Source organism: Mustela nigripes, chromosome 4 (assembly GCF_022355385.1).
Source record: "Mustela nigripes isolate SB6536 chromosome 4, MUSNIG.SB6536, whole genome shotgun sequence".
Taxonomy (NCBI): Eukaryota; Metazoa; Chordata; class Mammalia; order Carnivora; family Mustelidae; genus Mustela; species Mustela nigripes.
This window is the reverse complement of record NC_081560.1, coordinates 139546200-139573210: the sequence shown is the minus strand read 5'-3', so window position 1 is coordinate 139573210 and position 27011 is coordinate 139546200. Positions and strand designations below refer to the sequence as shown.

The following is a 27011-nucleotide window of genomic DNA, read 5'->3' as shown; positions in this document are numbered from 1 at the left end:
TGTGGGATGATCTTTCAGTCCCTGGCCTGAGCTTGGAAAGTTCAGGATGTGAAAAGGACACGGTCAGGAAGAGCGGAGAGCTCACAAAGCAACAGAGGGGCATTCTGGGAGCTGCAAAGTCACTTCCTAAAGCTGCCATAACAAGATGGTGGTGACTGCAACAAAAGTGCTGTAGCTGCTGGTTCCAGAATCTGAGCAGGTGGAAGAGGGTCCAAGATGTTCATGCAGCTACTGTGGACAGGTCTGGGTAAATGACAGGTTTCCCTCATGGAGGCTCTCAAACTTGTGCCCTTGCCCAGGGAATCCTCTGGAAGAGTATGAATGGGACGGTCTAGACCCTAGGGAATGTGTGCTCCCTTTGAAGAAAGTCCCAAGTGGGAACCCTGGAGAGAAAAGGACCTGGCATACATGTACTTCTCAGACATCAACATGTGTCCTGCAAAGCAGGCCGAACTGAGCACCCCAGTAGCATATGGGGATGAAAAGGCAAAAACTGGTCAAGTCTTCCCCACATCATCTCTGACATCATAGAAAGCACTGGATTTTGTTAGGTCAGGAAAGACCAACCCATTAGGGAACTTTGAATGAGCAGCTAGCTCCATTGTGTACAGACTTCTTCCTTTCCCCAAACATAGCACCTTAAGCCGTCCCACCCCCAAAATGCACCTACATGTCCCTCCAGCTCCAGCCTGGATTGGTTTTGAGTGGCTCTCCAGACACGTTCTCCACATTCTTTCTCTCCCACTCTGAATTCTTATCCACCACTTTCTGCTTGCTTCCTCTTTCCATTTCAGTTTTCAATTTCTCCGCGAATGCTTCTTTGGTCCTCAGACCTTAGGTGCTAAGAAAGGGGAATGCCTAGGCAGTCTGATCCCTGGCTCAGACAGCTAAGTGGGAGAATCCCAAAGGCCATTCCTCCCCTTCCTGAGCCTCTGGGCAAGGAGGCGGGATCTTGGTTCCAGGGTCTCAGTACCCCCAGTGCCATTTGAGCCGCTTGTACTCATCATCTCTATTAATAACTACCCTCCCTCCTCCACTGCCAGTGCTGCCCCCACGCCTGCCCAGCTCGGGTTCTCCGGTCACAGCAGCTCAGTCCTCCAAAGCTGCTGGACCCCAGGGAGAGCTGACCACCGCCTGAGCAGCCGGTAAGTTTCCAGTTCTATGGCCAGAGGGGCTAGAGCCCATTCTGTTGACTGTTGTGTCTGTGTCCGTAACTGTGACCCTTGATCCTCCCTTATCCATGCCCTGCTTCCAGCTGTTTAATTCAGGGGAGCCACAGAGTTGGAAGAAGAGGGGCCCAGGAAGGTGGGGGGAATGGAGATGTTGGAGGAGGCACTAGAATAGTAAGAAGGGGTTCTGAGAGCCTGGATGGAAAAAAAAGAACTTAGCCAGTTAGGCCTGAGAAAGGGATAGTGAATGCCCATTTAGCAGTTCCTGGAGTCTGACCTTAGCATACCCCATTAAGTTAGTAGAAATGCGGACTTGTTGTGAAACAAGACTCAGCAGAAGACTGTGTTTTGCTCAGTGTCAACTTCTGTTAAGGAAAGGCTGGAGTTTGAATCTTCTCCAGCTTGTCCCCCTCCACTGCCAGATTCCATTATTATGTTCCTGTCCCCCCATCAATTCCCAACTGTTATGATCTTGCTGAATTGACATGCATCAGGGTTCAAATGCTCTCAGCCCTCCTCTCCATTCTAGCTCTGGCACCTGGGGCAGGAGTGACTGAAAGGGAGCAAGGAACACTGCTGTGACCTCCCAGGCCGCACTCCAGCTGGCCCAATAGGGGAGCAACAACCTCTCCTTCCTATGGAGAATGTTTTTGGCTGAATCTCCTCAACCGTGGCAGAACATTTTTCTGCCACAATGGGGCTTGAGGAAGACTGAAGAGAGACCAGAGTTTGGGAGTAACAACCCCAATCTGAGAGCCCCATAAAAATAAAAACTTAAAGTCACACCAAGCCAAACCTGGGTGCAGTACCCTGTCTGTGTGTTATCTGTTTGTTTTACCCATTGCCCCAACACATACTATGTTCCTAATTCCTGTACGAACTCTATTTACACAGTAGAAAAGAGGCTGATAGAAGTTAGGAGCAGAGGGCACATCTCTACTTTCTGCCTTGCCTCCAAGAAAAGAGAAGTCCTAAAGCAATGGATTTTTACCTTTTGGCGGGGTGGTGGTGGTGGTGGTGTTTATTTATTTATTTATTTATTTATTTATTTATAAATTTCATGAAACCCCTTCACTTGAAACCCTTAACCCCAGGTTAAGAAGTACTGCCTTCTTAGTAGATACTCCCCCTTCCCAGTTCCTGTCCACCCTCCAACTCCCCCTTCCCACTTTATCCAGGTTGCCTCTGCCTCCACAATGCCACTCTCAGGAACCCCAGCTCCCAACAAGAAGAGGAAATCCAGCAAGCTGATCATGGAACTCACTGGAGGTATGGCATGTTTGTACCCACATAGCGTAGGACTTCTTGTTGAGAGCATCTCAGGCCCAAGAGTCCAAGAAAAATCATAAAGTTGTATATGTCTTAAGGTGAAGAGATGTGAAGGGACAAGAGAAATTCTGGGGGATGGGGGCAGGAAGAAAAATGGAGAAAGGATTCAACACTGACCCCTCACCTTTCCACCCTTTTCACCTTGTAATGTGAGACAATAGTATTCTTGCCATATCACCCATGCAGGTCCAGGACAACAGGGCTCACAGATTGGTGAGGTATGTTTGAGGAAGAGCATAAATATGTATGACACACATATACGAGGCTGGCACACAGCAAAGTCTCAATAAATGGTTAACTTCCTTACTTTCTACCCCAGAGCTAGGGAGCCTGTGTAAGCACTTAAAATAGAAAAATACTCAGGCAGTTTTTCCTGGGGGGCAGTAGGAGTATACGCATGTAAAGAGCTGTCCCAATACCCAGAGGGTGTCTGTAGTCAGAGTTCACTGAGAGGAAAAGAAGGGGAAAGAGTTAAGACAAATCCGTATTTATTTTTTAAATATTTTATTTATTTATCTATTTACTTATTTGAGAGAGACAGAGATAGTGAGAGAGAGAGAACATGAGCAGGAAGGAGGGGGAGAAAAAGATTCTCTGTTGAGCAGGGAGCCTGATGCAGCGCTTGATCCCAGGACCCTAGGATCACGACTCGAGCTAAAGGCAGACACCCAACTGACTGAGCCACCCAGGCGCCCCGACAAATCTGTATTTAGATGTGGTGTTGGCCTTTGGGCTTGCCCGCATGCATAGTTTCACCAGTGGTCTCCATCCATGATGTTCCTATAGTCCTTTTGCCCTGCACCCCCCATGCCTGTGAGCCTTCTGCTTCATTCACTCTCCACTCTATCATCCCCACTGCTCCCACTCTGCATTCCAGTTCCCGCGCATCGTCTCCAACCCCAAACCCAGGAAATAAAAATCTCTCACAAACAAGGTACAGTTTGACCAGATGTCACAGACAGTATCTGCTTCCCTCTGTCATCTCTGCAGGAGTCGCAAACTTAGTTGTGGATAGCATCTGTATTCTGAGACTAGAAAACCCTACTTTACTCTTGTCCTTGTCTCTTCCTCCCCACCTCCCTGAAAGGTGGACGGGAGAGCTCAGGCCTGAACTTGGGCAAGAAGATCAGTGTCCCAAGGGATGTGATGTTGGAAGAGTTGTCGCTGCTCACTAATAGGGGCTCCAAGATGTTCAAACTACGGCAGATGCGGGTAGAGAAATTTATTTATGAAAACCACCCTGATGTCTTCTCTGACAGCTCAATGGTGAGTTTGGAACTTTACAACTCTGATAGCCCTGTGCCTCTTCTGACAGCTTCTTCATAAGCCCTCAATCTCCCAAATACCACCAACCTCCCCTCCCTGCAAATTTATAAGCTTATGAAGTCCCCAGATATATTAACCCCTTAACAGCTAAGGGTGAGTTACAGCCCACCTTGGAAATTCAGTCTCTGTCTTAGAGCTGGTGAAGGGGAAGGGGTGAAGAGTACACACCCTCAGGGAGAAAATTCCTTCCCAGCATGGCCAAGTGTTAAGGGTAGGGCTGCCAGAGAAGACACAGGATACCAAATCCTGTATTTTAAAGTTGAGATATGCATGAATAATTTTTTGGTAAAGTATGTCCGGTGAAATATTTGAGACATAAAAATTCAATTTTTAAAACACAGGATACCAGCTAAATTTTAATTTCAGATATACAATGAATACTCTCTTACATATAAATATGTGCCACACCATATTTGGAGTGTAATTATAGTAAAAAAGTATTTGTTGTGTATCTGAGATTTAACTTTAACTAGTGTCCTATAATTTTATTTGATAAATCTGGCAACCCCAAGAAGAGGTAAGTGCTTTTCATGACCATCTTCTTCTTTTTTTTTTTTCTTATTTTATTTTTTATAAACATATAATGTATTTTTATCCCCAGAGGTACAGGTCTGTGAATCAGCACTCACCATAGCACATACCATCCCCAATGTCCATAACCCCACCCCCCTAATCATATTCTTCTTGAACCATTCTTTTACCTAAGGGGTCTGTCTAAGGACTCCATGAAACTATCCTCTAAGATCCCGTGTCCCCTAGTGAGGATCCTTTTCCCAAGAGAAGTGGGGATTGGAAGGGTGCCAGGCACAAGATGTTATAGCTGAGAAGGAGGGGATCTTCTCCATTACCTATCTTCCCCCTCCACCTTTACTGGGCAGCCAGGGGAAGTAGAAATAGATGCCTACATGGGGCCAGAGGCAGGAGTGTCTGTCACTGGTCCTTACGTAGGAGCAGAGGAAAAATGCTGAGCCGGTCATATCTAACTTTAGGAGTCCAAAAGCCCTCGTCCCTGGCTGGGTCTGATTACACTGGTTGGAGCAGAGGGGTGTGCATGGTGGGGTGGCTAGGAGAGCCTCCTGAAGGAGTTGGTGGGGTTATTTTTAGGCTTTGGGGTGGAATCCAGGGTTGCCCTTTTGGTCACCCTTCCCCCTACCTGCTACAGTTTCACGGCTAGGAGGTCTTGGTTCAACAGGCATCAAGAAGAAAAAGGAGAAGAAGAGAAAGAGAAAAGAAGAGAGCTCTGCCTGTTAGAGAAGATTAAAGAAGCGGACAGGGCAGAGATCTACCTCCTCAAATTAAGCCTGGGTTCTCTGTCCCAACCCCATCCTTTTAAATTTTAGCTGAGCAGAAATCTTGGTCCTTTTTACCTTGGTAAGAATGGGAAAGGGAAGTATAGAGAATGAATTGCCCCCATCTTAAGGTGTAATTGGAGGAACTGAGCCAGGGGTGTCCTATCCCTAAAGGAGAGTTTAATTCCTCTCAGCCCAGTTATCCACTGTCCACATATTGGAGAGGGAATCTCAGAGGATTCAGTGTCTTCTGTTTATAGCCATGGTCTCTGATCATTTCCTCCTTGCTGTGCATACCCATATCTTTCTATATTCCCCCGTACCCATTGCCTAACCTTCCCCTCACTTTGTCCTTTCTTTTCAGGATCACTTCCAGAAGTTCCTTCCCACAGTTGGGGGACAGCTGGGCACAGCTGGGCAGGGATTCTCCTACAGCAAGGGCAGCAGTGGAGGCCAGGCAGGGGGAAGTGGCTCTGCCAGACAGTATGGCTCTGACCAGCAGCAACATCAGGGCTCTGGATCTGGATCTGGGGGTACAGGTGGTCCAGGGGGCCAGATGGGCAGAGGAGCTGCTGGAACAGCAGGAGCTGGTGAGACAGGAACAGGCAAGTATCCTTACCCAAGAGTAATGTGTTTGGCCCCTAGAGCAGAGATGTTCCCAGGAATGATACCTAGATTGGGTTTAGGGAGCAAGCAAGGCCTGCTGAGATGCCTCGATGGACCCTCTGGGACCAGGAGAACACCAAGATGTGTCTATTTCACACAGAAGCCTTGTTTTTCAGCCTTTCTGGCTTTTCAGTTTCAGTCACAGATCTAGGCTATCATTATCCATGAAACTAGCACAATTATCAGGATGTTATATTTTTGGTCTCTGGCCCCAACAAGTTCCTTAGCACAGGGATGTAAGACTAACTTCCACTGATTACTAACCGTTATTATTGACTTAATTTTCTCTCCCATGGCTGTCAGGAGACCAGACAGGCGGAGATGGAAAACATATCACCGTATTCAAGACCTATATTTCCCCATGGGAGCGAGCCATGGGGGTTGACCCTCAGCAAAAAGTGGAGCTTGGCATCGACCTGCTGGCCTATGGGGCCAAACCTGAACTCCCCCAATATAAGTCCTTCAACAGGTAGGGGTTATGAAGAAGGAACCAGATGCTTTCCAGTGTGTGGAACAGTGTCCTCAGCTGGGACGGACACTTTGGTTCATTCCAGAAGGAGGCTGAGGAGGGAGGGAAGGAACTTGCGGGCCCCAAAGGCCTTAATTGAAGGCCTTTGTTTTTTTCACTTTAGTCCAGAGAAACAGGGCAGTATGATGAAGGAAACTTTTGCTGGGGGGCAAGATTTTAGTTCACTGTACCACTTACTAGTTGTGCTGGTCATGGGGAAATCACTGCACTTCTGAGCCTTGGTTGCCTTGCTGTAAAACAGGAATAATATAGAATGCCTGGGTGGCTCCGTCAGTTGAACATCTGCTTTGGGCTCAGGTCATGGTGGGTCTTGGGATTGAGCCCTGTGTTGGGCTCCCCGCTAGTGGAGAGTCTGCTCCTCCCTCTCCCTCTGGACCTCCCCCCGTGCTTGTGCTCTCACTCACTCTCTCTTTCTCAAAAGAATAAATAAGAGAAAATATTTAAAGGGAGTAATACATTACATGTTTAAAGAACTCTTGAAGTTCCCTTCATTTAAGGTTAGGATTCCATTACTGTCCTTGTAGTATGATTCTATTTTTTTGTACTCTAGTAAGGTTTAAGTATCTATTCTTTTCGAATTTGGCTTCTTTGGACTGTGTGTAGGAGATCTGTGTGAAAGCAGAACATGGAAACACTAGAGAAGTGTTTTGTATTTGATCCTAAATGACCTGAATTTTCTAGGCAATGTTAATTCCTCTCACCAGGCCAGGGCTATCCACTGGAGGTGGGCTAGGGATTGTGAGTGTGTGGAGAAGGGGATGGTGTCTCTACATTGTAATTTAAGGTGGTCTTAGAGCCTTGGGTCTGTAATGTCTGAGTCACAACTCTCCATGAAACTCTATCCAGTACCCACTAGACTCCTTTTCTCATTATTAGCTCTGGGGAAACAAGCAAACCAGGAGTGGGGAATGGAGTACTAAGGGAGAAGAATAAGGAGTGCAGAAGCAATCCTTTTTTTTTTTTTTTTTAAATAAAGACTTTATCCACTTGAGAGAGAGAGAGCGAGAGAGAAACCATATGAGCAGGGAGAGGAGCAGAAGAGGGAGAGGAACAAGCAGACTCCCTACTAAGCACGGAACCTGACTCTGGGCTCAATGTGGGGCTTAATCCCACGACCCCAAGATCATGACCTGAGCTGGAGTCAGAAGCTTAACCAACTGAACCACCCAGGCACCCTGCAGGAGCAATCTTAAACTAAAATTCACAAACTTCCCCATCCCCCAAACAGGGTAACATCTTACTGATAAAGCTGTTCCTTTTATTCTTATTTTTAATTAAATAATGTGTCCCCTTTTCAGGACAGCAATGCCTTATGGTGGATATGAGAAGGCCTCCAAACGCATGACCTTCCAGATGCCCAAGTTTGATCTGGGGCCCCTACTGAGTGAACCCCTGGTCCTCTACAACCAAAGTCTCTCCAACAGGCCTTCTTTCAATCGAACCCCTATTCCCTGGATGAGCTCTGGGGAACCAGTAGACTACAACGTGGATATTCGGATCCCATTGGATGGAGAAACAGAGGAGCTTTGAGGTGTTTCCTCTTCTACTTTACATCAGTTTTCTCTTATAAGGTTCCAATTTGGAAAGTGAATGCTGAGCAGGATACTCCTACTATAAATCCAGTATCCTTGTGGGAATGGAGGGAAAAAAGAGGGAGATACTTGTCTTTCTAGTCTTCACTCCAAGCATCTCACCAACTCAGAACTCCTCTTCCACTTGCTCTGTATGGAACCTGCTCTTTTATGGAATTTGCTCTGCCACCAGTAACAGCCAATAAACTTCAAGGAAATGAACTCATTCTTCCTCTGATATTTAAGGGCAGATCAAAACTGAGGTCAACAATGCACAGAGACTAATTTAAGTCAAGTACTGAACATTCATTATTCAGACTTCAAGACCAGACCTGAGCTCTGGTTGCTTATACACCCACACCCACACCCATACCCACGAGACCATATTCATAGGTGTATACAAAGACATAATTATTCAATAGTACATAAGATAAGCATGCACAAACACATGTGTTGGCCCATATGTGGGCAAAGCTAAGAAGCTATTGTGCACTGTGGTTAAGAAGTAGGTGTTGGTGAGTCTAGTGTTAGCTCTCTTTGTGTAGCTGACTGGAAACTTGGATGATCAGGATTACACAGTTATCACAGAACTAGAGCATGCCATAGAATTTCCAGATGTCAACAGAATGGGCTGAGGAATATGTGGATCAAAGATTACAGATGCAGATTACAGAAAGGATGGTATACAAGAGAGGGCCATGTTAGAATCCAGAAGAAAGTGGAAGAAACCACGTGTAGTATGCCTGGTTCTGTGTGAATACATCAAGAAAAGATCTAAGGGTCACAAGGGCACTTCAGTGGTATTCAGGAAGCACTATAATTGGGGAAAAAACCATGACAGCCCAATAGGGATGAGCATCAATACTCTTTTCATTTTAATTTTTATTTCAAGTATGTGGTTTCTTTTTTTTTTTCCTTAAAGTTTTATTATTTGACAGAGAGAGACATATCAAGAGAGGGACCACAATCAGGGGGAGTGGGAGAGGGAAGAGTGGGCTTCCCGCTGAGCAGGGAGCCTGATGTGGATCTGGATCCCAGTACCCTGGGATCATGACCTGAGCCGAAAGCAGACGCTTAACTGACTGAGCCACCCAGGCACCCTCACATATGTGGTTTCTTTAGAGTCCCAGACTTACCTCTGTGTTCCACAAAATGAGAGTGATACAGACCAGAAAGAATAAAGAGATGATTTAATAGGATGCGGGAAAGTAAATTCTGAGGAGAGCTGGCTGAATTAAGACAACTCGATGGGCCATTAGTTATTTTATTAAGTTGCTAGACTCTCCCTAGATGAATCCAGTTTTCATGGATCTTGAGTCACGTGACATTTACCATGATGATTTTCCTTTACAACCTAAACAAATTTCAGGGGATTCATACTTCCTCTAAAGTTGTATACCAAACTCTATTTCTTTGTGTATTTTTCTTTTTCTTTTTTTTTTTTTAAGATTTTATTTATTTATTTGACAGAGAGAGAGATATTACAAGTAGGCAGAGAGGCAGGCAGAGGCAGAGGCAGAGGAGGAAGCAGGCTCCCCACTGAGCAGACAGCCTGATGCAGGGCTCAATCCCAGGACCATGATATCATGACCTGAGCTGAAGGCAGAGGCTTAACCTAGCAAACCACCCAGGTACCCCCTTTTCTTAAGATTTTATATTTAAGTGATCTTTTTTAAAAATTTCTTCTTTTTAAGTTTTTATTTATTTATTAGAGAGAGAGAGATCACAAGTAGGCAAAGAGGCAGGCAGAGGCAGAGGCAGAGGGGGAAGCAGGCTCCCTGCTGAGCGGAGAGCCTGATGCAGGGCTCAATCCCAGGACCCTGAGACCATGACCTGAGCTGAAGACAGAGGTTTAAACCACTGAGCCACCCAGGCGCCCCTATTTCAGTAATCTTTATACCCAACATGGGGCTTACACTCACAACCCTGAGACCAAGAGTCATATGCTCCACTTACTGAGCCAGCCAGGTGCCCCCCGCTTTTAAAGTTACTGTCCCTGCTGTTTATTATTTACAAAAATGTATGAAGTATTTGCACTAAATGTTACAATGCTTACACTATATACAATTTAATGTAGTACATACAAATTTTATTTTTTAAAAAAGATTTATTTATTTATTTGAGAGGGAGAGAGTGCAAGTGAGGGGAAAACAGATGGAGAGGGGGAAAGAGACTCTCAAGCAGACTCTGCTGAGCGTGGAGCCCAGTGTGAGGCTCCGCCTCCTGACCTTGAGATCATGAACTGAGCCAAAACCAAGGGTCAGATGCTTAGCCAACTGCGCCACCAGGCATCCTGCACATGCACATTTTATTTTTTTTATTTTTTTTTTTTAAAGATTTTATTTATTTATTTGACAGAGAGAAATCACAAGTACACTGAGAGGCAGGCAGAGAGAGAGAGAGAAGGAAGCAGGCTCCCTGCTGAGCAGAGAGCCCGATGCGGGACTCGATCCCAGGACCCTGAGATCATGACCCGAGCCGAAGGCAGCGGCTTAACCCACTGAGCCACCCAGGCGCCCCCACATGCACATTTTAAATTGAAAAATTTATTTATTATTATTTTTTAAATTCAACTAATTAACATGTAGTGTACTATTAGTTTCAGAGGTAGAGTTCAGTGATTCATCTGTTGCATATAACACCCAATACTCATTACATCATGTGCCCTCCTTAATGCCATTCCCCTACTCACCTCTCCTTCTTCAACCCTCAGTTTGTTCCCTATAGTTAGGAGTGTTATGGTTTTCCTCCCTGTTTTTTTTTTTTTTTTTAAGATTTTATTTATTTATTTGATAGAGAGAGATACAGTGAGAGAGGGAACACAAGCATGGGGAGTGAGAGAGGGAAAAGCAGGCCTCTCGTCAAGCAGGGAGCCCGATGTGGGGCTCAATCCCAGATCCCTGGGATCACCACCCGTGATCTGAAGGCAGATGCTTGATGACTGAGCCACCCAGGCACCCCTCTTCCCTCTCTGTTTTTATGTTATTTTGTTTTTCTTAGTTTTCTATTTTGTTTTCCTTTCCCCAATGCTCATGTTTTATTTCTTAAATTCCACATGAGTGAAATCATATTAGTCTTTCTCTCTCTCTCATATGATATTTGTCTTTCTCTGACTGATTTATTTTACTTAATATAATACCCTCTAGTTCTATCCATGTTGTTGCAATGGCATGATTTCAATCTTTTTGATGGATAAGTAACATTCTCCTCGTTTTTTCTAAAGATTTTTCTGTATTTTTTAAAAAGATTTTATTTATTTATTTGACAGACAGAGATCACAAGTAGGCAGAGAGGCAGGCAGAGAGAGAGGGGAAGCAGGCTCCCTGCTAAGCAGGGAGCCCAACACTGGGCTCCATCCCAGGATCCTGAGATCATGACCTGATCTAAAGGCAGAGGCTCAACCCACTGAGCCACCCAGGTGCCCTCTGTGTGTATTTTTTTTAAGGAGAGTGTTGCCATAGGCTGGATTTTCCTCCCAAAAGACCCTAAGACAAAGATTTGGATGTAAGTAATCCCAGAAAGTTGGATGATGATCCCAGAAATCCAAATAGTGTAAGGGAGTGGAAAGAAAGCCAGTAAAGTTGCTTTGGGCAACTGGAGTTAAATCCCATTTGGTACTACCTGAGAAAAATGCTATTGGAAGTGTGGTCCATGGATTGGTGGTATTATTATTTCCTGTGAGATTGGTTAAAGTGCAAACTCAAGAATCTGAGTATTTGATCTCTCCAGGCGATTCATATGTGTCAGTAGATTTTGAGAAACACTCCTTTAGAACAGACCTCAGAATTGCCCCACTGAGGGGGTGAGGAAATGCAGTATTTAGCTACCAAATTCCATCTTTCATTGGTTGCAGATTGCTACTGGGAATGTTAAACTTGCTGGCTAAACTTGTTAAACTTGCTGGTTCTTCCAGGCAAAGAAATACTCTGGTGTCTGAGGTAGAAGCTATAGACTTGTACCATCTACCAAAACTGTAGTAAGCTCTGTGGTGGGCTGAGGGAATACGGGTAGGGCATATCCAACATCCCTATCCAACAGGATCTGGATAAGGGTTCATTGTTTTCATCAGATTCTCACGTTTAAAAATCTGTGACCCCTCCTCCAAAGTTAAAAACTATATTCCTTTTCTTAAAAATCCCACCACCAGGGCTGTATTTCTTTAACAAATGTTTATTGAGTGCCTATTGTATACTAGGTATTATGTCAGGCATCAGCCGTACAAAGACACATACCAACTTTTATGTGACACAATCAACCATAAAATAACTATTAAATGCCTATCCTTAAAGTTGGGGTTAAAAAGAAAAGTCCAAGGTCAGCTAGTCAACAGTTCTGGGAACCTAGAAACTTTATTTTTCTAAGCTCAGAATGTTTGAAATCTTAAATATAACAAAAAATCATGACACAAGCTTATTTACAGGGAGTTTAGGTTGGTTGTGAAATTACCTTCTCAGTAGGTAAGTCTACTTACTCTTTTTTAAGGTTATTTATTTACTTATTTGGCAGAGAGAAAGTGTGTGTACAAGCAAGGGGAGAAGCAGGCAGAGGGAGAATTGGACTCCCCACTGACCAAGAGGCCCAACATGGGGCTCGATGTGAGGCTCGATCCCAGGACCCTGGGTACATGACCTGAGCTGAAGGCAGATATTTAACTAAGCCACACAGATGCCCCGAGAAGTCTACTTGTAGGTCAAATTATTATCAGAGGTTGCAATGGTGGTTTTCTTTTCCTTTTAAAAATTTCTTATTTAAATTCAATTTAATTAACATATACTGTATTATTAGTTTCAGAGGTAGAATTTAATGACTTATCAGTTGCATGTAACATCCAGTGTTCATTACTTCAAGTGCCCTCCTTAATGCCCATCACCCAATTACCTTATCCCCACTCAATGGTGATTTCATGTATTAAGGTGCACACTTGCACAGGATCCAGCTAGCGGAATCCTCAAGCTTTGCTGTCTTTGCCTGTACACTATTCTGTTAAAAAATATTTTCTTCAAAAATGTTTTGTACATTTGAATACCACAGTTCATAGAAGCCACATATTGGCAGCAGATCTAACTGTCTATACTACTCACAGACATTTTCTGTTTGTCATCAGTGTGTTTTATTTTATTTGTCATCATTGTATTTTGAAACTCAGGAGCTCAGGCAGCTATCCTTTAGATAGGTGCTCGTACTCTCCAATGAGTCCTAGTCCCCACTACTACCTTTTTTTTTTTCCGTAGATCATCTTTGTTACTTGCCTAGCTTCTGCAATCATTTGAATTAGCCACTTCAAGAATTTCTTCTACAGAAAACACAATGCCCATAATACAATCCCCCAGTCACCCAGGTAGGGTATTCTCTAGTCTGTGGTCTAGAGCTTTCCTTTCCGGTACTAATAACTAGTCACATGAAGTCATTGAGCTCTTGAAATGTGCCTAGTTGAAATTGAGATGCTCTGTAAATATAAACCTCAAATTTTGAAGACTTAATATGAAAAAAGTAAAATACGTCAATAATTTCAAAATATTTTTAAAAATTTAAAATATTGTTCACGTATTGAAAGATTTTGAATATGTTGGGTTAAATTTAATATTTCTTACTTTTTGAAAACGTGGCCACTAGAAATTTTAAGTCACATAATGCAACTCACAATATATTTCTACCAGACAGTATTGATCTAGACTATCAGAACTATTCAGGGGCTTTGACGGAAGAATGTGAACTTCCCACTTTTATTTTTCTGTTTTACTCTTCCTTGTTCACCAACGTTTTTTCTTGTTTTTAAGTCAAGTGCAGCAGTGAGAATGGAGAAATAGTAGAACAAGGAGTTCTATCTGTAAAACAATCAATTGAGACAATTCACTATCTTCAGACCAAGCTCACCAACGTTCTTTAAATCCATCTTCTGTTCCAGATGCTATTCAATCTGCTTTTACGGTTGTCTGAGAGCAGAGAGAAAGACCTACAACTAAATATTGAGCCAGGAGTTAAGAATATGTCCACAGAGCGGCAAGCAACAAGTGCAAAGTTCAAATCATAGACCAGTGCGGTCCCCTTCCCGTATCCAAGGCCAAACACCTGCTCTTTTGTTCGATTTTTTAAAAAACCGTTTATTTCATATTTTGGTCTGGCGAACTGAGGAGTGGGGGACCCCTATCAAACAGTATTTCTGTGAAACCAAATACCATTTGCAAACTAGTGTGAGAAGAACGAATGAAAACTACTTGTAAGAAGGTTATGAGAAGATGGCAAGGTCAATTTCTGGCTTGCTCACTCCATCTCTAACCACTCTGTAAGCATAAGGAAAATGCCTGGAAATCTAAACTTCAACTAAAGGCGACATTACTCTAACTTCGAGGCACTTGGAGGATGCCACATCCCTGAAGTTATTCCAATGCAGGTTTCGCCATACTAACTTCCCCCAGCTCAGCCCGTGCTCCCTGCAGTAGTTTTCCGACTCTTTCCCTCCAGATCTTTCTTTGCTCTCACCAACTACCAGAGCTTTCCAGGCCACCCCTAAAACGCCTGGCGGCCGCCATCTTACCAACTACTATCGCGAGACATACTTACCCTTCTCGAGCTTGACTCGTTTACTTTCTTGCGAGAAGCTCTTCTCGGCTGTTCTCGCCGTTAGCTGAGGAAAGTGTCGCGAGAGCTGGTTGCCTTGGCTCCCTATAGCTATAGCAGCCGCGGCGGTTAAGGATGCGGCGGCAGGAGCTGTGAGTGCGACACCCTCAGGGGGGCGGGGTCGGAGGTAACGGGGTGCAGGGGGTAGCCCTGGTTGTGGAGTAGGTAGGGAGGAATGGGCCCAAGTGTGACGTGTGAGGGATAACCTAGGTCCCGTGTGTACAGGGAACTGACGCCGGTCTGTACTAGGGCACTCACGGAGGGCTAGAGCTGCCGGGAGGTCCAGTGGGAGGGACCCGGGTGTAGTAGGGTTCAAGGGGCAGGGGCCGGAGCGTGGAGGGTGTGTGTATTGGCAGGAAGAGGGTTACGCGGACTCAGAACTGGATAAAGGCACCGGACTACATCGAGGAGTAAGTGGGAAGAAATGGGGTATCGAGAAGAGGTGGGTATGTTGAATGGGAGCACGGAGGTTGGGCCCGGTTTGCTTTGCACTGGGGGATGGGGGCCGGTATCGGACCCTTCGCGGCCCCTGAGGGTCCGCGGAACGCTGGTCTAGGACTGCGCGCCAGGACCTGGGTCCTAAATGGCGTGGCGGGAATGGTGGCGTCCGGAACCTCCACTATCACCCGCCCCTTCCAAAGAAATTCCCCACAGTCTGTGAGATGTGGAAGTAGGGTCCTAGTGAACTAGTATTAGTTGGTGAGGTTCTTTCTGCGGAGAGACTGTGAGTGGGATAATGAATGATTGCTACTGTAAAGTGTGGGGTGGGGGCGGGAGAGAAATTCTTGAGGGAAAAAAAAAAAAACACTAAGATGTGCGTCCTCTGGAGCGTATTGAGTTGGAAAAAGGGGTGTGTGTGCTGAGATCACGTTTCTTCCCAGTTTCATTCAAGTATAGAATTCCTTTACGGTGTACTTATGAGATTATACATGCAGTGTAAAACCAGTTTAGCTGATACTGTAGAAGAATGTGCAGTACGACACTTAAGCCTTCCACGAATGTAATTTAAAAACTAAGAAAAGTGTTTCTATTGCAGCAGCACCAGCAGCAAGCTGAACACTAGGGATAGATTTAGTTAAGTTGAATATAAAACGGAGTGTCCCCAAAGTGTGCATGTTCAGGTTATTTGCCTTTTAAGAAACGGATGAAGGTTTTTGTTTGTTTTTTAAGAGACAGAACAAGTTTTGAATATCTGCTGATTTGAGAATAAAAGGAATCTCCCAGGAGTTAAAATCAAGGAGTGGGCAAAATATTTAGTTTCTGAGTCTCAGAATTGTTTTGTGGAGAGGGGTTGGGACCACTTTGCTTCTGAACTCTTTATTTCTAGTGCAAACAATGGCTTCAATTCAGGCATAAAAATAACCTACCCATTTCAGTCTCCAGATACAAACTTTCTGATAATTTTTCTCACTATCTTTTGTAGGTATAAATTTGCAGGGTATAACCTCTCTTGATTATGTAACTGGATTTTCCATGTTGAGGTTCACAAATTCATTAATTAGAATAATGGCTTTTAAATCCTTCTCGCACTAGCCTTGATGTGGTCATTTGACCTATTTATTTGATATGTGTTAGACTAAAACTTTAAATTTGTAATATTCAGAGCTAAACTTTAAAATAGAAATGCTTTTCTGAGGCAAGATGCAGCTTTATGTTGTTGGGTCCAAAAGATTGCTGCATGAATCCATTAAGGAGCTTTACTGAGTTCCTATTATGTATAGAGTATGGTGTTAGGCATTGGGGTGGGGGGGGGAATTCATTCACTCATTTACCCATTCAGCAAACATTTATTGAGACCTATTTTGTGTGATTATAAAGCCTCAGGATAAGCTTTGCTCTCTGTCTTGCAATGCTTAGAATCTAGGAAGGGAGAGTGACAGAGAACAAATAATTACAATGTAATAAGCACAATATGTGAAACCAAGCTTGTGAAACAAGGTTCTTGCCCTCAAGAGTTTACCTAGTTGACAAGACTAAAAAGGAAGAAATAATTTCGAAAATTACAAAACATTGAGCAAATTCTAAACTGTGCTGCATAAGTAGAACATATGTTTCTCAGAAGAGAGAAAAGTTATAATGAAAGCTTGAGAAAATTCACAGGTCAGTTGATAATTTAAGTCTTTTGTACTCTTAAATACCACTGTATGTTCTTAAGTCAACAATAAGGTAATAACTGATATTTGTTGATTAATTTTTAGTGTGCCAGGCACATTATCTCATTTTAACTTTATAACTTTACTCTTCAGCTGGTACTACAATTTTAAAGACAAGAAAATGGAAGCTTAAAAATTAAGGAAGTTGCTAAAGATCACAGAGCTAGTAAATGGCAGATTTAGGGTTTGGAGTTGGAAATATGTGTGCTTGGAGAAACCTAAGCAAGATTCCTTTCTTTTGCATGGAGGGTACCTTGGGATTGGGGGGGCCAGAGATTAAAGGTGGAATTGGCACAAAGACCAGAATTCAATCTCTTTATCTTTGTTCATAGATATTTCTCCCTCACATATTTACACTATATATGGGAACAAATTTAAATATTAACATGATACTAAATATGAAATTTGTATTATACAGAGAATTGAGTAAATTGCCATATTCATGTTGTATATAATTGTATAGGGAACTGTGTTTGGGAAAATAGTTGTAACAAGCAATTGTTAATGGTTGCAGTCTTCTAGAAAGTGATCATTTTAATAATGGAAACGGTTATCTATCTTCACATTCAGTGTAGGGCAAATTTTATTGTAACAGAATTTAAGAGATTTTGTCAAACACTTTCTTTTCTTTCCTTTTTTTTTTTTTTTAAGATTTTATTTATTTATTTGACAGAGAGAGATCACAAGTAGGCAGAGAGGCAGGCAGAGAGTGAGGGGAAGTGGGCTCCCTGCCAAGCAGAGAGCCCGATGCGGGGCTGGATCCCAGGACCCTGAGATCATGACCTGAGCCGAAGGCAGAGGCTTAACCCCCTGAGCTACCCAGGCGCCCCTTGTCAAACACTTTTCTTATATTGCTTTTTTTGTATTGAGAAAAATGTATATACATATCACATGTATTTATATATTTGCATTCAGACTTTCTAAACTCTATATTCTAAAGTCCAAAATGTGATTTTCTGGTTGGAATTCAAATTTTATATCTTAATATATGGTTTCTTTAGAAATCTAAATGAGAGTGATAGATACCATCACTGTTAATACTTAGATCTAGACTTAATGATTAGAGGTGGATGAGTCCAATCCATTTCCTTTTATATTAAGGAAACTGAAGCCTAGAGGAACTTTTCAGTGACTTGCCAAAGTCACACAGCTGCAATGTCCCAGGTGTCCTGACTTCCAATTAAGTATTTCTTCAACTGTATCACATCGCCAAATTATATTTAATAATTGCTATACATAGAGGTATAGGTGCTCTCAGCTACTTTCAGGAAACCGCTGTTGTCAGGAGGCTGCTGACAGAGTACAAACTGATTATATGTTTCCTTTATAGTGTTCTTATACTTCCTACTTATACTTAAAATAAATGCGTTCAGGTTGTTTATTCAGAAGCTTCTTACATTTAGTTTGTTATATTTCTGTTTCACTTTCTTTTTGTTTTAAAGATTTTATTTATTTATTTGACAGAGGGAGAGACAGAGAGGGAACACAAGCAGGGGGAGTGGGAGAGGGAAAAGCAGGCTTCCTACTGAGCAGGGAGCCCCATGTAAGGCTCAATCCCAGGACCCTGGGATCATGACCTGAGCTGAAGGCAGACACTTAACTGGCTGAGCCCCCAGGTGCTCCTCTGTTTCACTTTTTTGTATCTAGCTGCATTATTGGCCCATTTTAACAAATGTTGATCTGCCTTAAAAAAAGTGGAGGGATATAACTATGTTGTAATACATAGTATTCTTTATTCTTAAAGATTTATTTGTTTGTTTGTTTTAGAGAGAGAGAGTGCATGTGAATGGAAGCATGAGTGAGTGAGGGAGGGGCAGAGGGAGAGAATCCCCAAGCTGACTCCCCGCTGAACATGGAATGCAACTTGGGGCTCGATCTCAGGACCCCGAGATCATGACCTGAGCCAAAACCAGGATGTTCAACTGACTGAGCCACCTGGGTGCCCCTGTAATACATAATATTCTTAATACACACATAGAGATTTGAAGTTGAGTCAGGTGAGGGTTTTTCCAGTGAGTTGACTTTCTGCAATGGTTCTACATCTATAGGCTGGAATAGCATGGGGGTATGAAGAAAATTCTGTGTTTTCTAACATCTTTTAACTAAGTGGGCTGAGTGCCCATGTTTTTCATGTGACTTATTTTTGAGGCATTGAGACATTTTTCTAAGAAAGGTTTAGAGTAAAAGAGTGAGATGAGAGGAAGACCCTTGAGGGCAGAGTATGGAACTTCTATCCCAGAAAGGTTGAAAACTGAGAGTAGTTGAGAATGTGTCAAGTGGATAATGGTCTAAAAGTATTCTGTTAACTCTCAACCTCCACAAAAGAAGACCTTTTCTTTCACTTTGATGCACATACTCTCTGGAAAGATTCTATTCATTTACACTCCTCCAGGGATGGAAGTGGGAAAAAGTATTATTTTCCCAGCATTTACATCAACAATAATAAATAGAGATTGAACAAATTAAAAACCGTTTATTTGATGGGTAAAAAGTGATATCTCATTTTATTTTTTTTTTTAAAAGATTTTATTTATTTATTTGACAGAGATCATAAGCAGGCAGAGAGGCAGGCAGAGAGAGAGAGAGGAAGGGAAGCAGGCTCCCTGCCGCGCAGAGAGCCCGATGCGGGGCTCAATCCCAGGACCCTGGGATCATGACCTGAGTCGAAGGCAGAGGCTTTAACCCACTGAGCCACCCAGGCACCTCATGATATCTCAGTTTAAGTTTCGATTTCTTTGATTGCCTGTGAAGTTGAACATATTTCCATATTTGTTTTTCTCTCTAGACTTCACTGTTTATGTTTTTTTAATCTTTTTTAAAAAATTATTTTTATTAACATATAATGTGTTATTTGCCCCAGAGGTACAGGTCTGTGAATCATTAGGCTTACACAATTCACAGCACTCACCATAGCACGTACCCTCCCCAACGTCCATAACCCAACCACCCTCTCCTTACCCACTTCCCCCTGCAACTCTCAGTTTGTTTTGTGAGATTAAGGTCTCTTATGATTTGTCTCCCTCCCAATCCCATCTTGTTTCTTTTTTTTTTTTTTTTAAAGATTTTATTTTTAAGTAACTCTGCACCCGAGGTTGGACTTGAACTTATAACCCGAGGATCAAAAATGTGTGTTCTATTGACTGAGCCAGTCAGGGGCCCCAAACACTTAATTTTTTTAAAATATTTTTTTTATTTTTAAGTAATCTCTACATCCAACATGGGGCTCAAACCTACAACCCCGAGATCAAGAGTTGTATGCTCTTACCAACTGAGCCAGCAGATGCCCCAATTTTTTTTTTTAAAGATTTTATTTGTTTATTTGGCAGACAGAGATTACAAGTAGGCAGAGAGTCAGGCGGGGTGGTGGGGGAGGGCGGGAGGAAGACTCCCTGCTGAGCAGAGAGCCCCATGTGGGGCATGATCCAAGGACACTGGGATCACGACCTGAGCTGAAGGCAGAGGCTTTAACCCACTGAGCCACCCAGGTGCCCCAGATGCCCCAATTTTTATAAATATTTAAATTGTATACTTTAAGAGAAAAAAAATTAAATTTATGTAGAGGCTAAGGAGCAAAGGACCCCTTTCTAGAATATTCTGTTGGTGGGTTTTCATCCAGTGATTTTTCTATGCCATTTATAATTTATGTAACTATTTATAGCTCTTTATGAAGGATAGTATTTTTTCTGCAGTTCTTTTTTTTTAATTTAGTTATGTGCCTGTGAGCTCTCATCCTGTTAATACACACTTTTTAACTGCTGATAATATTTCATTTTGAATTCCTGCAATTTATTTAACTATTCTTTTATTGATGGACACTTAAGTTATCCACTTAAATAATCCATTTTGCATTTACCAACTAAAATGAACATCTCTTTTTTTTTTTTAAGATTTAATTTATTTTACACAGAGAGATCACAAGTAGGCAGAGAGGCAGGCAGAGAGAGCAGATGGGGGGAAGCAGGCTCCCTGCTGAGCAGAGAGAGCCTGATGTGGGGCTCGATCCCAGGACCCTGAGATCATGACCTGAGCAGAAGGCAGAGATTTTAACCCACTGAGCCACCCAGGCGCCCCTGAAATGAACATCTCTTATTCTTGTGTCTTGTGTAAATGTTCTAGAAATACCTCTGGAGTAGTGGCTAGGATTGTTGCTTGAAATGTATATATATTTTCAAAGGTATTGCCACTCTGCCCTTCAAATAGTCTGTGTACTATTATGCATTGCACCAGCAGTTTATGAAAGCACCTATATCCTTACCTACTTGCCAACACTTGGTATTATTTTTTTTTTTAAAGATTTTATTTATTTATTTGACAGAGAGAGATGACAAGCAGGCAGAGAGGCAGGCACAGAGAGAGGAGGAAGCAGGCTCCCTGCCGAGCAGAGAGCCCGATTCGGGGCTCGATCCCAGGACTCTGAGATCATGACCTGAGCCGAAGGCAGCGGCTTAACCCACTGAGCCACCCAGGCACCCCAACACTTGGTATTATTGATCTTTTTTAAAAATTTTAATTTAATTTATTTATTTGACAGAGAGAGAGATCACAACTAGGCAGAGAGGCAGGCAGAGAGAGAGGGGGAAGCAGGCTCCTTGCTGAGCAGAGAGCCTCATGTGGGACTTGATCCCAGGACCCTGAGACTATGACCTGAGCTGAAGGCAGAGGTTTAAGCCACTGAGCCATCCAGGTGCCCCGGTATTATCAATCTCGTACATTTTTACCAATATGGTAGTCAAAACTTTTTGCTTTAATTTGCAGTTTTTAGACTACTTGGGAGTTAGATCATCTTTAAATTTCTTTATTGGCTATTATATTTATTTCTGTGAAATTTCTATTCCTTGCCTTTTTGAAGCTTTTTCTTTTACCTATTGATTAATAAGAACTCTTTATATGTATGTGGATGCAAATCTGTATTTTATATATATATATATATATATATATACACACACACACACATATTTTTATATATATATATAGCACATATTTTCTCCAGTGTATTGCATTATGTGTACGGTGTCTATTGATGTAATAAAATTTTTATATTCATATAGTCCCATCTTTTTCAAAAGTTTTTTTTTTTTAAGATTTTATTTATATTTGACAGAGATCATAAGTAGGCAGAGAAGCAAGCAGAGAGAGAAGGAAGCAGGCTCCCTACTGAGCAGAGAGCCCGATGTGGGGCTTGATCCCAGGACCCTGGGATAATGACCTGAGCCAAAGGCAGAGGCTTTAACCCACTGAGCCACCCAGGTACCCCTTTAAAAGATTTTTTAAAAGTAATCTCTACACCCAGTGAATGTGGAGCTTGAACTGACAACCCTGAGATCAGGAGTTGCATGCTGCAGTGACTGAGCCAGCCAGGTATACCAGTATCACCCAGTTTTAATTTTTGCTGATTTACTGTGTGTTTGAAGGTCAGTTCCCCTCTCAGTCTTAGAATATATGTAAGAGACTTTTTCTTTCAGAATTAGCCTCTCCGGTTTCATTACAAACAAAAATTCTGTTGGAACTGTAATTGGGATTTCAGTTGAAACAGAAAGATTATTTACTTTATGGGACAATTTATATCTTTACAATGTTGAGACTTCCCATTTAGAAACAGGATATTCTTGGGTGCCTGGGTGGCTCAGTTGGTTAAGCGACTGCCTTTGGCTTGGGACATGATCCTGGAGTCCCAGGATGGAGTCCTGCATCAGGCTCTGTGCGCAGTCGGGAGTCTCCTTCTCCCTCTGACCCTCTCCCCTCTCATGCTGTCTCACTCTCTCTCTTTCAAGTAAATAAATATAAGTTTTTTTTTTTTTTTTAGAAACAGGATATTCTCTTTATTCAACTTAAGAAAAAATCCTTCAGAAAAGTTTATAGTTCTCTTCATATTAATCTTGAACATGTCTAATTTTTAAGTCTTTTACAGTTATTTAAAGTTGTTGTGGCAATTGGGATCTTTTACCTTATGACATTTTAAAAAATTGGTTATTGCTGACATATAGTAAAGCTGTTGATTCTTTTATGTTGATCTTGAATTGGATTTCCTTACTAAATGCTTTTATTAAATACAATGATTTTTTCATTTGATTCCTTTGGATTTTCAAGATAGTCATATATTATAGCTGGTGTCTATGGCAGTTTTCATTTTGGCATACAAAATGAAAACTTTTTTTTTAATCTGTTTTTTAATTTTTTTAAAAGATTTTATTTATTTATTTGACAGATCACAAGTAGGCAGAGAGGCAGGCAGAGAGAGAGAGGGGGAAGCAGGATCCCTGCTGAGCAGAGAGCCTGATGCGGGCCTCAATCCCAGGACCCTGAGATCATGACCTGAGCCGAAGGCAGAGGCTTTAACCCACTGAGCCACCCAAGCGTAGAAGAAATACTTAAAATGGATTTTAATGTCTAGGTTAATGTTGAGCCAGTCACCAGCCTGATCTTATCTTCACTAAGATTTTAAGTTGATTTATTAATATGAAAAATATGGACACAGTTTTTATGTTTATTGAAAATTAGTGGGAAAGTAGAATTCACGTTGAGGTTCACTTTTCAGTCTTTTTCTCCCAGGGAGTACATCTATAGAAATGGCTATCTAAATTTTTTGTTTTGGGGACAGTGCCATATAGTAAATTTGTGAACTCTCTCTCTCATTCTCATTTATATCAGACATGAACATAAACATTTATATGATTGTAGTATATACAAAAACTTTCTTATCTTTAAAAAAAAGATTTTAGGGGTGCCTGGGTGGCTCAGTGGGTTAAGCCTCTGCCTTTGGCTCAGGTCATGATCTTGGGGTCCTGGGATCGAGTTCCGCATCAGGCTCTCTGCTCAGCAGGGAGCCTGCTTCCCTCTCTCTCTGCCTGCCTCTCTGTCTACTTGTGATCTCTCTCTGTCAAATAAATAAATAAAATCTTTAAAAAAAAGTTTTTAATCTTCTGTTGCTTTTTCAGAGTTTTTCATATTTCTTTCTGTTTGGCTATATAAATGTTCTTTATAGACAAGTGGCTTTCGAGAAAAAAACAATTAGCCCAGTTGTTGGTGTGCAATGAGTGAACTTTTCTGAAATCCATGTTTCAGTATTTAAGTACTTTTTACATATTTTTATTTTTATTTATTTTTAAAGCTTTTGTATATTTATTTATCAGAGAGAGAGAGAGAGCAAGAGAGGGAACACAAGCAGGGGGAATGGGAGAGGGAGAAGCAGAGCTCGATTCCAGAGCCCTGGGACCATGACCCGAGCTGAAGGCAGATGCTTAACTGACTGAGCCACCCAGGCACCCCTAAAGTAAATATTACATTCCCATCAGCAGTGTATCATTGAACCAGTTTCTTGCACCTTCACCAGCATTTGGTGGTGTCACTCCTTTTTATTTTAGCCATTCTGATATATGTGCTGTGATACTGGATTGTGGTTCTGATTTTCATTTCCCTGATAGCTAATAATGTTGAACATCTTTTCAGTTGCTTATTTGCCGCTTATATATTCTCTTTGTTGAAAAATCTCTTTATATCTTGTGCCCATTTTCTAATTGGCTTGCTTGATATTTTACTGTTGAGTTTTGAGAAGTCTTTATATAACCTAGGTACTAGTTCTTTGCTGAATATGTGGTTTGCAAATATTTTCTGTAGCTTATTATTTTTTCATCCTTTCACCTGGGCTTTTTTTTTTTAAGATTTTATTTATTTATTTGACAGACAGATCACAAGATTACAAGTAGACAGAGAGGCAGGCAGAGAGAGGGGGGGGGGGAGCAGGCTCCCTACTGAGCAGAGAGCCCAATGCGGGGCTTGATCACAGGACCCTGAGATCATGACCTGAGCCGAAGGCAAAGGCTTAACCCACTTAGCCACCCAGGTGCCCCTCACCTGGGCTTTATAGAACAAAAGTTTCCCCTTCTTGGTTGCAAGTCCCCTGTCATCTCTCAAAGGTAACCACTCATGAATTTAATACTTCTCTGACTAGTTTATACTCTGTAGCCTATTAGTGTATTAGAAGCTTATTGTGGCAGAAGTAAAAATACTGCTGAGGTCCTGTGGAAGGCTAAGGCAGAAAGAGATACTTCTTAGATTTTTTTAAGTTGAAACCTGGTTCATCTTCCTCTCAGAGATGGCTGTACATAAAGGTATACAGAAATATTTGTTGAATGACTACTTGGTACCCAGGTACTTCTGATTGAAGATATTTAGTACCTATATATTATTTTGAAATGATGTCTACATATCTTTTGGGTTAAGATTGTTAGGATCCTTTACCAATAAATAGATAGCTTTGACAGAATAGATGTTTTCTTAGAAGTAGTGAACCTGAGTAACAGACTTGAGGTTTCAGTATTTATTTCTAACTGCATATAGTACATTTAGCTGCCTTAGTTAATAGAGACTTGTGGACAGAACAAATAGTAAGAGATGTACAAGCATTACAATTCCTGGTACAGGAAAGTAAGTTTAATTCTGGAGAATGGGGTTAATTCTGGTGAGGTTCGATGCAGGGTAGGGACCTGTTGAAACAAACAGCTCAATGTTCACTGAGTAGCAGTGAAGGGCCTGACCCTGACCTCCACTGGAGCTGAAAATGTAATCCTCCTCTAGTGAGGCCGTAACTGCTGTCTGAACTTTGTGGTTGTGTGAAGTGGCTATAACAGGAAATGATTCCATGGTACCAGGCTTGTATAGGGAAGGACTTGTTCTAGTTCTGGCCAAGTGGTTGCACAGGTTGTGGGTGTCACTTTACTTACTTATTTATTTATTTATATTTTTTGTGGGTTTCACTTTAAACATACAAAGACCTGTTCGTTGGAGGAGGAGCAGCTTCCTGAGGATCAGGTACGTATCTGAAGGGATGAGCTCATCCTTCTAACCAGACCTGCTCTAGACGCTGAGTGAATGTTTTCCTAATTGCAAGTCCTGCAGCTGGGAGAAGCAGGAAATGGTTGAAGCTTCAGGCAGTTCGTGAGTAGCAAAAAAATAGAAGCAGTTTTGGGACTCTTTTGAAACATGTAGCTGTGAATATCAGGTTGAAGGTGACACACATTGACACTCAGTCTTTGTCTAAGTTGAGGATTACAGTAAAGTGGTGGGTCGAGGAAAGCTTTGGTGGTTTTAACTTTAATGATTCTTTTTGAGGTGACTTAATAATTTATTTTTCATACTGTCTTGTTTGATTTTGCTGCTTTAGGAAATAAGAGTTCTGGGGTCTCCTTTTTAATTTGCAGAGATGGACATTTTTTTCTTTATGACTTTTTTGAGCTTCAGTGGATGGGACTTATCCTACTTTTGGAGTCTGCTGTGCTGGCTTTCAGAGCTGTATGCATTATTTTTTTAATTTTGTTTTAATTTACATATGCTATTTACTTTAAGTAAGGCTCTTTAAAATGAAATTGGTTTAGGGGTGTCTGGGTGGCTCGGTTGTACATCTGACTCTTGGTTTCAGCTTGGGTTATGGTCTCGGGGTCTTTGGATTGAGCCTGGTGTAGGGCTCCCTGCTCAGTAGGGAGTCTGCTTGAGATTTTCTCTCTCTCTCCCCCTTCTCCCCACCCCCCTGCCCCATCATATACACGTGCATTCTCTAAATAAGTGAATAAATAAAGTGAAATTGGCTTAAAAAAAGAAAATATTATTATTTTCTTTTTTTCTTTTAAAAGATTTTATTTATCTATTCGACAGAGAGAGATCACAAGTAGGCAGAGAGGCAGGCAGAGAGAGAGAGAGAGAGAGAGGAGGAAGCAGGCTCCCCGCCGAGCACAGAGCCTGATGCGGGACTCGATCCCAGGACCCCGAGATCATGGCCTGAGCCGAAGGCAGCGGCCTAACCCACTGAGTCACCCAGGCGCCCAAGAAATATTATTATTTTTATTAGACTTTTTACTTTGAGATAATTCTAGATTCACGTCGAATGAGGAGAGATCTGATAACCCTCCTTTATTTTTCAAGATTTTATTTATTTATTTGACAGATCACAAGCAGGCAGAGAAGCAGGCAGAGAGAGAGGGGGAAGCAGGCTCCCTGCTGAGCAGAGAGCCCAGTGTGGGGCTCGATCCCTGGACCCTGAGATTATGACCTGAGAGCTGAAGGCAGAGGCTTAACCCAGGTGCCACCCAGAGCCACCCAGGTGCCCTAAGAGATCGGATATACTCCTTATGTGGTTTCCTGAGTAGTAACACCTGGCAAAACTATTGTACAATATATCAACCAGGATATTGACATTGATACAGTGAAAGTACAAAATATTTTCATCACCACAGTATCCATTATGTTGCCCTCTTATAGCCACACCCACTTCCTTTCTATATCCTTTCTTTAACCCCTCTCAGCCTCTAATCAAAACATCAGTTTTGGGGGCGCCCGCGTGGCTCAGTCGTTAAGCATCTGCCTTCAGC

General features: G+C 42.2%; 2 protein-coding genes across 19 annotated transcripts in view; both read left to right on the top strand.

Annotated features, from left to right (window-relative positions):
• Positions 1-788: 788 nt before the first annotated feature.
• On the top strand, positions 789-8101 carry MYOZ1 (myozenin 1). The gene is made up of 6 exons (XM_059395844.1): positions 789-1145; positions 2348-2438; positions 3586-3764; positions 5478-5718; positions 6083-6248; positions 7607-8101. Exons 2-6 carry the CDS (start codon positions 2366-2368, stop codon positions 7836-7838), a joined length of 891 nt encoding a protein of 296 aa, XP_059251827.1. The 5' UTR covers positions 789-1145; positions 2348-2365; the 3' UTR covers positions 7839-8101.
• A 6405-nt stretch (positions 8102-14506) lies between these two features.
• Positions 14507-27011, top strand: part of USP54 (ubiquitin specific peptidase 54) — a 122630-nt gene continuing 110125 nt past the window's right edge. For 10 of the 18 annotated variants that reach the window (XM_059397784.1, XM_059397782.1, XM_059397776.1 and 7 more), the window contains exon 1: positions 14635-14939. The gene's annotated coding sequence lies outside the window, so the exon portion shown is untranslated. The other 8 variants (XM_059397783.1, XM_059397781.1, XM_059397780.1 and 5 more) reach the window with 5 other exon arrangements.

Excerpts from the sequence above, each read along its gene's own strand:
- MYOZ1 (XM_059395844.1), top strand. The coding sequence starts at position 2,366 with ATGCCACTCTCAGGAACCCCAGCTCCCAACAAGAAGAGGAAATCCAGC. Across the intron at positions 3,765-5,477 it reads TCTTCTCTGACAGCTCAATG|GATCACTTCCAGAAGTTCCT; the intron begins GTGAGTTTGGAA and ends CTTTCTTTTCAG. Across the intron at positions 5,719-6,082 it reads AGCTGGTGAGACAGGAACAG|GAGACCAGACAGGCGGAGAT; the intron begins GCAAGTATCCTT and ends CATGGCTGTCAG.